This window comes from Pristis pectinata, chromosome 11 (assembly GCF_009764475.1).
Source record: "Pristis pectinata isolate sPriPec2 chromosome 11, sPriPec2.1.pri, whole genome shotgun sequence".
NCBI classification, from domain to species: domain Eukaryota; kingdom Metazoa; phylum Chordata; class Chondrichthyes; order Rhinopristiformes; family Pristidae; genus Pristis; species Pristis pectinata.
The window spans coordinates 1,118,076-1,135,056 of NC_067415.1; the positions used below are offsets into that span (position 1 = coordinate 1,118,076).

The 16,981-nt window shown below is 56.1% G+C and overlaps 1 protein-coding gene across 7 annotated transcripts in view; it reads right to left on the reverse strand.

Annotated features, from left to right (window-relative positions):
• fhip1b (FHF complex subunit HOOK interacting protein 1B) overlaps positions 1 to 16,981 on the reverse strand; it is a 57,297-nt gene that overhangs the window by 16,064 nt on the left and 24,252 nt on the right. For all 7 annotated transcript variants that reach the window (XM_052026442.1, XM_052026440.1, XM_052026439.1 and 4 more), the window contains 6 exons: positions 15,774 to 16,373; positions 13,511 to 13,669; positions 11,217 to 11,303; positions 9,629 to 9,796; positions 6,206 to 6,285; positions 2,628 to 2,797 (listed from right to left, as the gene is read on the reverse strand). In XM_052026442.1, coding sequence (XP_051882402.1) covers positions 2,628 to 2,797; positions 6,206 to 6,285; positions 9,629 to 9,796; positions 11,217 to 11,303; positions 13,511 to 13,669; positions 15,774 to 16,373 — 1,264 coding nt within the window. The remainder of the gene's footprint in view (positions 1 to 2,627; positions 2,798 to 6,205; positions 6,286 to 9,628; positions 9,797 to 11,216; positions 11,304 to 13,510; positions 13,670 to 15,773; positions 16,374 to 16,981) is intronic.

Here is a 16,981-nt window from a genome sequence, read left to right on the forward strand (position 1 = left end):
GGCAATGAAATCGCCCAGGTCACTGGGAGTGAACACAGAAATGAAGTGCACTACCTCTGCTCTAAGGCTGGGAACTGGACCTCCGCGGAGTGTGCCCTGAGATCCCTTCAGTAATCTGCATTGGCCACAAGATGGGGCAGAAGCCCAGGTCCCCCACACAGCAGGGCCGTGTGTACTGGTTGGGGAATGTACTGCTCTGTGTTCACTGAGGGACTGATCTGACCAGGGCACTGGTCTCCACAACCTCCTCCTGTGCAAGCACACTTACTCTGAACTGAAAGATGGTACGAACAAAGACCCCTTCAGAGACCTGGCACAAGGTCCCAGCAGGCACAGTACTGAGGGAGGGTCACACTGTGGGAGAGGCAGTACTGAGGGCCCAGGGCCCGGCGTCTCTCGCGGGAGGCGGCTCGGCGCAACCTGAGCCGCCTGGCGGACACGCCGATGGTGCCGTTCCGTGAGGCGCTGAGGCGGTTCTTGTACGGGCTGCTCCTGCACACCTTTCACTTCCTCGCCCTGGTCTGCCGGCCGGACACGCCGTGACAGTCCATCTTGCTGGCGAGGGTGGTCCCCGGTGGGGGTACCTCTACGCGGGAGTCCTCCCGCTGTACATCGGGGACCTGGGGTGGAGGGTGTTGCACCGGGCCGTGCCGTGCAACCGATTCTTGAGCCGGTTCACCGACACCCCGGCCGCCCGTCACTTCTGCGGCTGGGAGGAGACGGTGTACCACGCGTACGTGGAGTGCGAGAGGTTGCAGCCCCTCTTCGGGTATCTGCGGGGGCTGCTGCTGAAGTTCTGGTTGCACTTCAGCCTGGCGCTGTCGGTCTACGGGCACCCGGTGCGGCGCGGGGAGGGGCGCGTGGTGGATCTCCTGGTGGGTCTCCTGCTGGGCCTGGCCAAGCTGGCCATCCACGGGACGCGGCGGCGGGCGGCTGAGGGTACCGGCAGGTCGGCCTGCCTGCCTGTCTTCCGCGCTTATGTGCTCGAGCGGGTGCATTTAGAGAGGGAGCACGCTGTCTCCGTGGGTGCCCTGGCCGAGTTCCGCGCTCGGTGGGCCCCTTAGGGGATCGCATGTGTCGTGGATGACACCAATACGATTTTGATATGAAGTATTGAGTGTTGTGGTAGCAGGCGTAGTGATGTATGTGTGTTTTCGCGGGTGTCAGTTTACAGAAATCTCTGAAGTTCTGTAGTTAACTAGCTGATCCTTTCTGTATTAGATGTATATATTTGTTATTTGTAGTCTTCTGTAGTGCTTTGAGCTAATAAATGTTTTAATAAATGAGGGAGGGTCACACTGTGGGAGGGGTGGTGAGGGAGGGTCACACTGTGGGAGGGGTGGTGAGGGAGGGTCACACTGTGGGAAGGGAGGTATTCAAGCAATGCTCCACAGGGTGTGAGTGCTGGGTGTGCTGTAGGAGTGGGGGCACGTTGTAGTCTGTGGGAGCTCGCTGTGCGCCAACTACCTGCCCTGTTTCCGAGGTAACCTGGTGACTACTCGTTGGCAGCTGAAACCGTGTCACCAGCCCAGGCTCTGCAAATGCCAGTCTGCTGATCTACCCGACTGGAAAGGATGTGGGGGCTTGGAGAGCTATCCTTCCCAGCTCTGCTGACATTCCCGCGGCTGGATTTAGATCGTGGGATGGGGAACCCAGTCTGTATGAGACACTTTGGACAGGAGTCATGTTGAGCTGCTTCTCGATGTGGAGATCACTGAGGGGACATGGGGAGACATACTGGGGCTACCTTCCAGTGGAGACCATTCACTCACCTGACTGTGCTGGTGGGATCCCCCCGGCCCCCATCACCCCATCCCTTCCCCCTCCCACACCCTCTGCCCATCACCCACACACCCCTCCCCACCTCCCTCCCTTACTCCATGCACCACCTTCCTCTCCCATTCAGCCCTATGTCACTTCCACCAGCTTCTGACACCATCCCTCCCTCACCCGCCTGTCACCCCCCCTCACCCGCCTGTCACCCCCCCTCACCCGCCTGTCACCCCCTCACCCGCCTGTCACCCCCTCACCCGCCTGTCACCCCCCTCACCCGCCTGTCACCCCCCTCACCCGCCTGTAACCCCCCCTCACCCGCCTGTAACCCCCCTCACCCGCCTGTAACCCCCTCACCCGCCTGTAACCCCCCCTCACCCGCCTGTAACCCCCCCTCACCCACCTGTAACCCCCCCTCACCCGCCTGTAACCCCCCCACCCGCCTGTCACCCCCCTCACCCGCCTGTCACCCCCTCACCCGCCTGTCACACCCCCCTCACCCACCTGTAACCCCCTCACCCGCCTGTAACCCCCCTCACCCGCCTGTAACCCCCCCTCACCCGCCTGTAACCCCCCCTCACCTGGATCCACCTATCGCCTGCCAGCTCCTGCCCACCCCGCCCCCACACCTTTCTACACCGACTACCTGCCATCACTGAGGGAGACCCTCATCTCCCCTCATTCTCGCTCCCATCCCGGTCCCCTCTGCCTCCTGACGACTGTCCCTCTGAATTCGCTCGTGTCCTTCCCTTTCCCCACTCCTGCCGCCTGGATCGCCCAGGCCGCAGCCCACCCTGTCGGACGCTATCCCAGACCCCAGTCACCGCGCCCCTCAGCTGTGGGCGGAAGCTCACCTTTAGACCAGACTGCGTGCTCCTCCTCTCTCTCCAGGACTCGCAGGTTGTGGGGCTTGCAGCATTCCGGGATCAGCGACAGGAACTTATCTGCTGTCTTCCCGTAGAAGTCTTGATCCTTGACGGCACATCGTTGGCTCAGCATCACGTGATTGCATGGAATCAGGTACCTGCCGGCATTGTGACGATATCTGGTAACAGGTGGGTCCCTGCCCTGACAGTGTTGTGCCGGGTCAACAGTACCTGACCCACCCACGGCAGCCTGGCACCACCCCTGCACCGTCCCTTGGGTGAGAGACCTTCACTCAACAGAGTGCTTGTCACAGCAGTCTGGCTGGACTGTAATGCTCCACACTAGTGTCCTTCCGTGTCAGGAAGGGGTTAGCCCACCGTGTCTATGCTGACCACACCTATCTACACTAATCCCACATCCCTCCCCACCACCTTAAACCTGTGCCCTCTGGTGTTAAGACACCCCGACCATGGGAAACAGACTCTGGCTGTCTCCCCTACCCATGCCTCCCATCACGTCGCCCCTCAGCCTCCTTTGTTCCAGGGAACAGTCCCAGCCTCTCTGGTCTCTCCTGTCCATGCAACATCCTGGTGAACCGTTCCTGTACCCTCTCCAGCTTAGTCACTCTATCCTGTAGTGTGCTGACCAGAACTGCACACTACTCCAGGTGTGGTCTCACCAGCCTTTTGTACAGCTGTAACATGGCGTCCCAACTCCTGTACTCAGTGTCCTGATCGACAAAGGCCAGCGTGCCATACACCTTGTTCACCACCCTGTCGACCTGTGTGGCCATTTTCAGGGAACTGTGTACCTGCACCCCGAGGCCTCTGTGTTCTACAACACTCCCCAGGTCCCTGCCGTGCACTGTGTAAGTCCTGCCCTGGTTTAACTTCCCAAAATTCATTATTTTGCACTTGTCCAAGTTAAATTCCACCTGCCATTCCTTGGCCCACTTTCCCCGTTGGTCAGGATCCTGTTGGAACCTCAGACAATCTTCTTCACTGTTCACCTCTTGACCAATTTTGGTGTCATCCACAAACTTACTGACCATGCCACCTAAGGTCTCATCCACATTGTTAATGTAGATGACAAACAACAGTGGACCCGGCACCGATCCCTGCAGCACACTGCTGGTCACAAGCCTCCAGTCTGAGAAACACCCTTCACTACCACCCTCTGCCTCCTTCCACCGACTCACCCTGGATCCCATGTGAGCGAACCTTCCGGACCAGCCTTGCTAAAGTCCATATCAGCATCCACCGCTCTGCCCTCATCAATCACTCAGTCACCTCTTCAAAAACTCAATTAACTTCGTGAGGTGTAACTTCCCATGCACAAAAGCCGTGCTGATTATCCCTAATTAGTCCTTGCCTTTCCAAATGCAGGTCCTGTCTCTCAGAATCCCGTCCAATAACTTCCCACCACTGATGTTCAGCTCACCGGCCTGTAGTCCCCTGGCTTGTCCCTGCAGCCCTTCTTAAACAAAGGCACAACATCAAGAACATAGAACACTACAGCACAGTACAGGCCCTTCGGCCCACAGTTGTGCCGACATTTTATCCTGCTCTAAGATCTATCTAACCCTTCCCTCCCACATAGCCCTTCATTTTTCTAGCATTCATGTGTCTATCTAAGAGTCTCTTAAATGTCCCTACTGCATCTGCCCCCACAACCTCCAAACCACCTCCAGCCTTCAGGTACCTCACCTGTGGCTAACCAAGGTACAAAAACCTCTGCCAGAGCCCCAACACTCTGCTCCCTTGCTTCCCACAACATCCTAGGATACACTGGTCAGACTACAGGGATTTATCCACCTTTATGCATCTTAAGACCTCCAACACCTCCTTTGTTGATATGCTCCAGGATATCACTTGTCCCTCCCCTGAACTCAGTAGCTTCCATGTTCATGGTAAATACAGATGAGAAGTATTCATCTGAGATCTCACCCATTTCCCGTGGCTCCACACATAGATTACCACACTGATCCTGAAGGGGACCTACTCTCTCCCTGAGTACCCTTTGACTCTTACCCTACTTGTTGAATCTTTTAGGGTTCTCCTTTATCTTACCTGCTCCCTTTCTGCCCTCCTAATTTCCTTCTTAAGTGTTCTCTTGTACTCAGGAGATTTGCTTGATCCTCATTGCTTACACCTGACACATGCCTCCTCCTTATTCCTGACCAGACCCTCAATATCCTTCATCAACCAAGTTTCCCTGCTCCTGCCAGCCTTGCCCTTCATTCCACAGGAACATTGGCCCTGAACTCTCCATCTCACTTTTAGAAGCCTCCCACCTGCCAGACGATGCTATAAACAGCCTCTCCCAATTAACCTTTGAGAGTTCCTGTATGATACCATCGAAATTAGCCTTCCCCCAATTTAGGACTTTAACTTGAGGACCAGTCTGATATTTTTCTATGACTATCTTGAAACAAATAGAATTATGGTCACTGATACCAAAGTGCTCCTCTGCTGGTGTGCTGTCTACCTCTATGACCCTAATATTAGGGTAGTTAAAACCACCTACTATTACAGCCCTACATCTGTCTGCCACCTCCCTACACATCTACTCCTCGAATTCCCGCCGACTATTGGGGCAGCTATAGTATAATCCCAGCAAAGTGATCACCCCTTTCTTATTTCTAAGTTCTCCCCACATGGCCTCGCTGGACATTCCCCTGGGATATGCTTTCTTTGGAACAGCTATCCAATGTCCCATTACCGCTTCCCCCAGTTCCTTACCAATAACTCTGCCAACCTGCCCCTCCAAGTGCCTCTTGAACCCATCACCTGTTGAGGCAGCACCCTGTAGATCACACCCTTACTGCTGATGTTCCCACCACTTGAGGCTGCACTAGTGTGAAGGTAATAGTCTCTGTCTGTCTACAAAGACCATTCTGTAATCAACCTGCCCTGCCGACTCGGATAAAGCACAAGTACTATTTGTGTAACAGAAAGGGTGAGGTTCTGAAAGGGGTGCAGTGTCTTTCTCCTGTTGTCCTGTCTTTCATTACTATCCTCTCTCTTCACTGTACTTGGGTATTTGATACCTGCACACACAAATCAAAGTCATTCACATCACCAGTAAGAGCAATGTTCTCAGTACCAACCCCTAGGATACACATCCGGCTACCTTCCCCCAGTCACCACTACCTGCTCTCTGTCCATATCTGCCGCTTCCCTCTTACTCCACACATTTCAGCCTTGACAACATTTAAGTTGTATTTACAAGACACTTGAAATGCCAAGGCACAGAGACTCTGGGCTGAGTGCTGGGAAATGGGACTCGTATAGTTAGACACTTGATGGTGACAGAGTGGCGCAGCGGGTAGAGCTGCTGCCTCACAGCTCCAGAGACCAGGGTTCAATCCCGACCTCCGGCGCTGTCTGTGTGGAGTTTGCACGCTCTCCCTGTGACTACGTGGGATTCCCCGGTGCTCCGGTTTCTGCCCACATCCCAACGATGTGCTCTGTCCCAATCTCTCTTTCCCCACGACTGCCAAGGTGTGCGTCGGCCTTGCACCCACCCCGTGCCCGGCGCGCACACTCCACCCTCCGCCCAGTACCTGAGAACAAGCTGCAGCATGATGTCCTCACAACTGAGAGTCAGCAGCGTCCTGAAGAGACTGAGGGACACCATACAGAGCTGGGGAAAGGACAAGGGGACAGTTACAGGCAGCAATGCACCATCAGCAAGGTGCAAGGTGCAAGGCAGCCATCCACAGACAAGCAGCTATTCACATACCGAGACACATTCAATCCTCATCCTACTCACACCAACACAGTCCCGCTCACACCCAGCCCCGTCCCGCTCACTCCCAGCCCCGTCCCGCTCACTCCCAGCCCCGTCCCGCTCACACCCAGCCCCGTCCCGCTCACACCCAGCCCCGTCCCGCTCACTCCCAGCCCCGTCCCGCTCACTCCCAGCCCCGTCCCGCTCACTCCCAGCCCCGTCCCGCTCACTCCCAGCCCCGTCCCGCTCACTCCCAGCCCCGTCCCGCTCACTCCCAGCCCCGTCCCGCTCACACCCAGCCCCGTCCCGCTCACACCCAACACAGTCCCGCTCACACCCAACACAGTCCCGCTCACACCCAACCCCGTCCCGCTCACACCCAACCCCGTCCCGCTCACACCCAACCCCGTCCCGCTCACACCCAACACAGTCCCGCTCACACCCAGCCCCGTCCCGCTCACACCCAGCCCCGTCCCGCTCACACCCAGCCCCGTCCCGCTCACACCCAACCCCGTCCCGCTCACACCCAACCCCGTCCCGCTCACACCAACCCCGACCCACTCACACCTAGCCCAGCCTCACTCATAAGGGGTGTCAACAGAGGTTTATAAGATCATGAGGGGTATCGATAAGGTGGATGGTCACAGTCTTTTCCCCAGGGTGGGGGGAGACTAAAACTAAAGGGCATAGTTTAAAGGGCAAGATTTAAAGGGTCCCGAGAGGCAACTTTTCCACACAGAGGGTGGGTGTATGGAACGAGCTGCCAGAGGAAGTGGTAGAGGTGGGTACAGTTACAGTGTTTAAAAGACAGTTGGACAGGTACAGGGATGGGAAAGGTTTACAGGGATATGGGCCAAACGTGGGAAAATGGGACTGGCTCAGGAACACACCTCGGTCGGCACAGATGAGTTACGCCAAAGGGCCTGTTCCTGTGACTCTATCACTCTGTGACTCGCACCCAGCCACACTCACGCCGGCCCAGCCACACTCACGCCAGCCCAGCCACACTCACATCCATATCAAGCCGGCTCACACCCAGTACAGCAGTGCTCACACCTTTACCCCACACCTGCTGTGTGTACTTCAGGCTGAGTCGCTTAAGTTTATGTCAACATGTAAACGAGAAATTGCAGCAGTTAACAGTCACCTTCACGTGCCTCTGCTTCTTGTAGGTGAAATCTCATCAGAATGCATGACTAGAAATCCCACGGCGAGCAGCAGGGTTGCAATGCCCAGGGAGTGTCACACGAAGGGAGTGATAGCCGGCCCTGCCCTGGGCTTTGTGGACCTGCTGCTCCTGCCTGAGAGTGGGGTGAGGTGTCCGCAGCCGAGGGGTGGTGGGACACATCGGCTGCTGAGGTTGGGAAGGCAGAGAGGGGCCACAGAATGGATCAGGATCTCAGCTGAGAAGATTGCAGGGGGATTAATAGTTCAGAAGACATGGGAGACCCTGAGCAGCTCAGGGAAAGGGACGTACACCGGCTGAGGCAGGGAGGATGACCCCACAGTCAGCTGACTGGACGCGAGTGGTGGTGGGGGTGGGGGATGGCGGAGACTGGTGCGGGGGTACAGGCGGCGGTCTGCTGCTGCTGGGAGTGCGTGGTGACAGGCAGCTCCAGCGTGACACGGTCTGAGTGCTCCTGCAGAGCTCCCCGGCATCAGACCATGCCCTCCTGATGCACAGACCTGTGAGTGAGCCTGGGCAGTCCACGTGGTGTGAAGGAACAGAAATGATCAATGTGTCTCACTCCAGAACAGGTCAACCTTCACACACGGGATGCTGAAGGGAACAGCAGAATGCAGTTGAACTGCTAGGCATACAAGAGCAAGAAGTAGGAGCTAAGCTGGCTGTTCAGCCCTTCAACCCTGCTCTGCTGTTCCTCAGAATCAGTGCTGCTTAACCTTGGCCTCCACCTTCCTGCCTAATCCCCACACCCATGAACTCAAGGATCCAAAGATCTGTCCATCTCAACCCTTAGCATATGCAAGTTCAACAGTGGTAACTCAGGCGGAGCTGGTGATAAGACAGGAACTCCCAACCTACCCAGAACTCTCTGGCTCATTGCCACAAAACACAACCCCTGATTGGCCAAGGCAGAAGCAAAGCCTCGGCAGGTCTACGACAGCCTTATGATCCTGTCCCAACAGGCTGATGTGTTTGTGCAAAACCCCAACCCCTTTCCCAACAGTCAGTGTGAAGGATTCTGCATCTGCCTGTGGCTGGGATGCTGAGGTCCTGAGGGAGAGCTTCTCCATGGGCTTTGTTGGAATTCAGGTCAATGGGACAACAAGCTGGAACACCTGGGAGAATCCAGTGGGAATCTCTGGCATCCGGGAAGACTCATCAAACAACAAAGGGAGCAGAAAACCTGTCCAGGACTACACCAGCTGCCATCCTTTGAGAAGTAACCCAGCCATCCCCACCAGGCCTAGTACTGGCTATGACTCCATTGAAAAGATGTAATGGAGCAAACCTGGGTGTGGATAGTTGACCTTGTCCGTGCTCTCCAGCTGAATGTGGGAGCGATCCATTCAGCTCCCCACACCTTCCCCCTCCAGTGAATTCCCGGCTGACCTATTCCCTCAGTACTTCCACTTGCACAGTCCCAACAACAACCCCGGAACATCGCACTGTGCTCACAGCCCATGGAACACTTTGGCGTTCATTCCTGAACTCAGGACGCTCAGCAGAACGTCTGCACAAGACCAGCTGTCACAAACAGGAGTGAGGTAATGGTGGTGGTTGTGGAGAGCGAGTGGCCCAGGGGAGAGGGATCAGCTGCTTGTCATTAACGTGGTGTCACCTCAGCCACCCAAGGGGCAGGCAGAGCTTGTTCAGTGTGCCTTCGGAAAGTCCGCACCACAGGGGCCGACAGCGCGGGAACACGGGAGGGAGGTCGCCCCACAGGAGGCCGTGACGGCTCGTCAAAGCTGGCTGATAACTCCTCTGGGTGTGGGCAGCAGTGAAGAGGGGGGTCAGTGAGGGCAGAAGCAGTGATGGGGGGGGTCAGCGAGGGGGGTCAAAGTGTGGGGGTCACTGGGGGTTCAGTGAGGGGGGTCAGTGTGGGGATCAGTGGGGTGGGTCAGTGCGGGGGGTCAGAGAGGGGGTGTCAGAGAGGAAGGGGCAGAGAGTGGGGTCAGTGAATGGGATCAGTAAGGGGGTGTAGTGAGGGGGGGTCAGTGTGGGGGTCACTGGGGGTTCAGTGAGGGGGGTCAGACGGAGGGACATAACGCGAGGGAGAGGAGGGAGTCTCACCCTGGAGTTACTGTTGATGCGGCTGATCAGAGTGTCAAGGATGGTGATGTTCTCATGCCGGTGCAGGACCACGAAGCGCAGGAAGGTTTTAAGCAGCGCCACCTCGGTGATACTGCGCAGGAAGAGGTCCAGGTATGCCGTGCTGGCGATCATTTCCTCGATGGAGGTCTGTGGAGATCAGAGCAAGCACACAGTCAGCAGACCCGACCTCAGTAACATTGGGAGCCAATCTACTGACAACCAGGGTAGGGACACTCTGCAGCCGAGGGGACGTGTGTATGGCAAGACTCCGGCCCGCACAGGGAACATGGGAATGCAGTCACATTGACAGAACATAGAACAGTACAATATAGGCCCTTCGGCCCACAATGATGTGCCAACCTTTAAACCTCGCCTAAGACTATCTAACCCCTTCCTCCCACATATCCCCCTATTTTAAATTCCTCCATATGCTTATCTAGTAATCTCTTGAATTGGACCAATGTACCGGCGTCCACCACCGCCCCAGGCAGCGCATTCCACGCCCCAAGCACTCTCTGGGTGAAAAACCTTCCTCTGACATCTCCCTTGAACTTCCCACCCATTACTTTAAAGCCATGCCCTCTTGTATTGAGCATTGGTGCCCTGGGAAAGAGGTGCTGTCTGTCCACTCTATGTATTCCTCTCAATATTTTATACACCCCTCTCATGTCTCCCCTCATCCTCCTTCTCTCCAAAGAGTAAAGCCCCAGCTCCCTTAGTCTCTCCTCATAATGCATACTCTCTAAACCAGGCAGCATCCTGGTAAATCTCCTCTGCACCCTTTCCAATGCCTCCACATCCTTCCTATAATGAGGCAACCAGAACTGGACACAGTACTCTAACAGTTGTTGCAAAAATATTCGCTGCCAGTATTTCCATGTCCCACAGCGCATCCCACAGCGTGCCCTACGTCAGCAGAGCTGACGTTTCTCAGTCACACCTGTTGATGTAGAAATAATAACCTGGAACCAGAACAATACCTCCCCTGCTCTTTTACACAAAGGCCGAGGGGACTCCTCATCTCCCCAGGAGGCAGACACGGCCTCAGGATATCAGGGCATCTGAAACTGCCCCTCCCACAGTGTGACCCTCCCTCAGTACTGCCCCCCCACAGTGTGACCCTCCCTCAGTACTGCCCCCCAACAGTGTGGCCCTCCCTCAGTACTGCCCCTCCCACAGTGTGACCCTCCCTCAGTACTGCCCCTCCCACAATGCTCCCAGTTGGACAATGACTGGATCATATTTAGAGCTGCACCATAGAAAGCATCCTATCTGAATGCATCGTGGTGCGATAAGATGGACTCTTGACCTCACAATCTACCTTGTTATGACCTTGCACCTTATTGTCTGCCTGCACTGCACTTCCTCTGTTACTGTAACACTTTATTCTGCATTCTGTTATTGTTTTCCCTTGTACTACCTCAATGCACTGATGTAATGAAATGATCTGTATGGATGGCATGCAGAACAAAGCTTTTCACTGTACCTCGGTACAGGTGACAATAACAAACCAATTTCCCAATTTACTCTGCATGTGGAAGAAGGGTGTTGGTGTTGCCTGCCTTACCTTATGGAGTGCAGGTCCCATGACTGGCACCAAGAATCCATTGTGAACGTAGTCTACCAGCTGGTTACGCACCAGAGGGTGGGCCACCTACCGAGAGCAGACAGGAGATGGTGGAAAAACACATATCACCAGGCATCGGGGTACCTGTGTATAGTATCCTGCCTGTAACCCATTCCACTAGCTCTTGTTCTATACATAAAGCCTCCAAACCTTTGGGTTGGATTCCAGCTTGATCTGTTATTTTATATATACAACCTCCCGAGCCACTCAATTAGATTCAAGCCTGAAGCTCCCCACAGGCATCTGTCATTCTATATATAAAAATCCTGCACCCCTCAATTAGGTTCCAGTCCCTTGTCTCCCAGGTATCTGTTATTCTATATATAAACCCCCCAAAGCCCCTGGATCAGATCCCAGTCTGTAACGCACTCCTAAGTACCTGTTATTCTATGTATATAAACCACCCGTACCCCTGGATTAGTTACAGTAACCCACTCCTGAGTACCTGTTATTCTATATATAAACCCCCTGAACCTCTGGATCAGATCCCGGCCTGTGACCCACTCCCGGGGACCTGTTATTCTATATATAAACCCCCTGAACCTCTGGATCAGATCCCAGCCTGTAACCCACTCCCGGGGACCTGATATTCTATATATAAACCCCCTGAACCTCTGGATCAGATCCCAGCCTGTAACCCACTCCCGGGGACCTGATATTCGATATATAAACCCCCCCCCCCCCCCCGAACCCCTGGATCAGATCCCAGCCTGTAACCCACTCCCGGGGACCTGTTATTCTATATATAAACCCCCTGAACCTCTGGATCAGATCCCAGCCTGTAACCCACTCCCGGGGACCTGATATTCTATATATAAACCCCCTGAACCTCTGGATCAGATCCCAGCCTGTAACCCACTCCCGGGGACCTGATATTCGATATATAAACCACCCCCCCCGAACCCCTGGATCAGATCCCAGCCTGTAACCCACTCCCGGGGACCTGTTATTCTATATATAAACCCCCTGAACCTCTGGATCAGATCCCAGCCTGTAACCCACTCCCGGGGACCTGATATTCTATATATAAACCCCCTGAACCTCTGGATCAGATCCCAGCCTGTAACCCACTCCCGGGGACCTGATATTCGATATATAAACCCCCCCCCCCCGAACCCCTGGATCAGATCCCAGCCTGTAACCCACTCCCGGGGACCTGTTATTCTATATATAAACCCCCTGAACCTCTGGATCAGATCCCAGCCTGTAACCCACTCCCGGGGACCTGATATTCTATATATAAACCCCCTGAACCTCTGGATCAGATCCCAGCCTGTAACCCACTCCCGGGGACCTGATATTCGATATATAAACCACCCCCCCCCGAACCCCTGGATCAGATCCCAGCCTGTAACCCACTCCCGGGGACCTGTTATTCTATATATAAACCCCCTGAACCTCTGGATCAGATCCCAGCCTGTAACCCACTCCCGGGGACCTGTTATTCTCTATATAAACCCCCTGAACCTCTGGATCAGATCCCAGCCTGTAACCCACTCCCGGGGACCTGTTATTCTCTATATAAACCCCCTGAACCTCTGGATCAGATCCCAGCCTGTAACCCACTCCCGGGGACCTGTTATTCTATATATAAACCCCCTGAACCTCTGGATCAGATCCCAGCCTGTAACCCACTCCCGGGGACCTGTTATTCTATATATAAACCCCCTGAACCCCTGGATCAGATCCCAGCCTGTAACCCACTCCCGGGGACCTGATATTCTATATATAAACCCCCCCCGAACCCCTGGATCAGATCCCAGCCTGTAACCCACTCCCGGGGACCTGATGTTCTATATGTAAACCCCCTGAACCTCTGGATCAGATCCCAGCCTGTAACCCACTCCCGGGGACCTGTTATTCTATATATAAACCCCCTGAACCTCTGGATCAGATTCCAGCCTGTAACCCACTCCCGGGGACCTGTTATTCTATATATAAACCCCCTGAACCTCTGGATCAGATCCCAGCCTGTAACCCACTCCCGGGGACCTGTTATTCTATATCTAAACCCCCTGAACCTCTGGATCAGATCCCAGCCTGTAACCCACTCCCGGGGACCTGTTATTCTATATATAAACCCCCCGAACCCCTGGATTATCCACTCCTGGGGATGTGTCATTCTGCTGAAGCCTGATTAGATCCCTTGGTTACGGAGTAAACCACCTGCCTGTGGATTAGCGTGGTGTGGGACTGAGGCTGCAGTCAGCGGGTGAGGAGTGGCCGGTTCCTACCTGGATAACAGCATTGCAGAATTCCAGCGAGTTCATGAACATGGCAATGGAGGAGACCCCCATCCAGTCCTCGCGCCTCAGTGCCTGCCAGGCATCCCCCCGCACCTCAATCTTTCGCGGTAGGGAGGAGTAAAGTGCACTCAGCCCCGTGGCCAGCACCTGGAGGGAAAAGGTGAGAGGTCAGAGGGGAAGGCCACTGATGTCGGGGGAGGACAACACTGAGCTTCAGAAGGTAAGGACCTCTGTGGGCAGAGCACCCGGTGGCCCCAGGAGGACTCTTCCGGAAGATTCTGCAAGTTCCCGCTGGAGGATGTTCTGAGATAAAGTTCCATTTATATCCAAACCCCTGCCCACTGTGTCCGTCAGCTAACCCCTGGACAAATGCTGCAGGTCACTTCAGGACCAGCCCACCACTCAGTCTGTGGCTCAGGGAAATTATTTGGGAGAAAGGACGTCCCAGACTGATACCATGTGAGGCAACCACTTTTCTATTTAACTACAGGGTACCTTGTCCAGGAGAGGATGACAGGCAATCCCATTCCTACTCCCTCCCCCTCCATCAGGTCCCTTCCCTCTCTTCCTCCACACCCTCCTGACATCCCATTCCCTCTCTCCCCTCCGTCCAACGTCAGATGTCAGCCTTTGACGGCTGGCAAGATCGGAAGAGGTGCTCAGCCTTCGGTGGGTGGGTTGTGGGTGGAACCTGTGCCTGGACCACGCCCAGGTACGTTCACTTCTGACTGCACAATCTGCACCACTGTGTCCTGACCTGTGGCAGCATTGCTGTAGGTCACTGCCTGCGAAAACCTTCACCCCATGTGGGACACCAGCTGCCTCTGTCAAGCACAGGATTGTTGGGTGGTGTCCCAGCCACTTACCACGAGCAGGGAGCAGACAGCTACTGTGTTCTGCTGAGGCAGACGGTCACACAGTGCAGGACACTTACTCATCTGTCCATTTTCCCCCAAAAAATCAACTCATCACAGCCTCCAAAGATCCGATTAAGCCCCAGCAAATGGCCTGTGTGCCAGGGAGAAAGCCTAGCTACAGTCTGCTGGAGGAACTCAGCGGGTCGAGCAGCATCTGTGGGGATAGTCAACTATCGGGTCAAAACCCTGCATCAGGATCTCCCACAATGATATCAAAACACTGACATTTCCTCTCCTCCCACAGACGCTGCTCGACCCACTGAGTCCCTCCAGGAGATTGTGTGTTGCTTCACACTCCGGCGCCTGCAGTCACCCACGTCCCCAGTTTTTCACTACCTTCTGTACCAGGATGAGCTTCCTGAAGTGGCAACTGAACACTGGGCTCTGGTTTTATTCCCTTTTATTTCAGAGTCTTCAGCTGAGGAAACAGGTCTCTGAAGAGAACCCATCAACCCTCTTCACCTTTCCACCCCTGCAGTTGAAACAGCCCAGGATGGAACGTCACTCCTGAAACCCACCGTACACAGCCCCAGCGCCGTCTGCAGGTTGTGAGCTGGGCTGTGGTCGTCTCCCGTACACAGAGGGAACACACCCTGTCAGTCTGTTCAGGAATCGTCTAGCACACTCCACACGTTGCAGTCGCAGGTCACGGACTGGGAGTCCAGGCACACTCTGATCACAGTGCGGGTTAATGCTGGGTCAGCACTGGGGTAACGCGGGGTCAGTGTTGGGGTAACACAGGGTCAGTGCCAGGGTTAACGCAGGGTCAGTGCCGGGTTATTTAAAAGATATTTGGATAAGTACATGAATTGGAAAGGTTTTGAGCGACATGGGCCAAACCTGGGCAATGTGGGATTAGCTTAGGTGGGAATCTTGGTCAGCATGGATGAGTTGGGCTGAAGGGCTTGCTTCTGTACTATGACTCTTCAACTATGACCTCCTACCCCACCATCCCTCCCTCCCCTCACTGCCCCTCCATCCCCTCCCTCTCCCCCAACCCCCTCCCTCCCCCTCCCCATCCCTCCCCTCGCTCCTCCCCACCCCTCCCTCCCCCTGCTCCCCCCACCCCCCACTGCCCCCCAACCCCTCCCTCCCCCCACTGCCCCAACCCCCTCCCTCCCCCCGCTCCCCCTCCACGCCCTCCCTCCCCTCGCTCCCCCTCCACGCCCTCCTTCCCCTCACTCCCCCTCCACCCCCTCCCTCCCCTCACTCCCCCTCCACGCCCTCCCTCCCCTCACTCCCCCTCCACGCCCTCCCTCCCTCCCCCCACTGCCCTCCACCCCCTCCCTCCCCCCGCTGCCCCTCACCGCCCCCCCCGACGCTCGGACACTCACTGGGCAGAAGTAGGAGTTGTTGGCGATGTAGCCTGCCACGGTGCTGCTCTCCGCCGAGATGGCCATGATGAGAAGCAGCGCATCTCGGGCCTGCTGGCCGATCAGCCCCTCGCGGTGGATGAAGGGGATGAGGATGGAGAAGATGAGGAGGTTGGCCGGGCCCTGGTTGGTCTGAGTGTGGAAGAAGAGCTCCAGGATGGAGGGCTCCTTGGACAGCGAGACACACACCTGGTTGAGGAGCAGCACGAGGCTGTTCTCCAGTGCCGGGGAGCGGGGCTCCACGCAGGCCCCCAGCAGCCTCATCAGGGGCTTCAGCACGGGCTTGTGGCGCAGCAGTGGCTGCTGGGACTGACTGACCAGCAGGTCGAAGAGCTTCAGCTGCTCGATCTTCCTGTCGTCGTCGAACTGCCAGCGCAGGTTCCAGCACAGCAGCCGGTCCAGAATGTCCTCCAGGAGGACCAGCTCCAGGATGGGGCCCAGTCCCGTGTCCTCCTGCGCCCTCTCCTCCGCCAGCAGGTACATCATCTGGTCCGTGTAGTTGCGCACTGCGCTCGCCTCGTCTGCTGTCCGCGCGTCCCGACGCTCCAGGATACGGCTCACCTGTAACACCAAGCATGGCGGCACATCAGCAGGGGAGTGGGGAGAGGAGGGGGGAAGGGAGAGAGGGGAGGAAGGGAGGGTGGGAGAGAGGGAGAAGAGGGCAAGAGAAGGAGAGGGGGAGGGCGGATGGGAGAGGGAGGAGGGGGAGGGGAGTGGGGGAGGGAGAGGGAGAGAGGGAGAGGGACAGAGGGAGAGGGGGAGGGGGGAGGGGGGAGAAGGGGAGAGGGGTGAGGGAGGGGGTAGAGGGGGTGAGGGAGGGAGCAGAGGGGAGAAGGCTGAGGGATGGGGTAGAGGGGGGAAGGGAGAGCAGGAGAGGGGAAGGGGGAGAGGATTTTTGGCTGGAGGGCTGCCAGGCTGGTCTGCATCCTAACCCCGTCTGCCACCTTCGGTCGGACCCCCAACACTCCTCCCTCAGCGCATGTCTTGCTCTTGCATCTCTGAGCTGACCCACAGCCTAGCGGAGAGGGCTCCAGATTTCCATTCCCCTCCTAGTGGGAAGATGCTCCCTGGAATGCCTGGATCTGGCTGTTCCGGCCTCACTGCCACCTCCCGCCAGTGGAAACTGATGGACGAGGGTAACCGCTGGCAATGCCAGGGGTGGCTGCTCA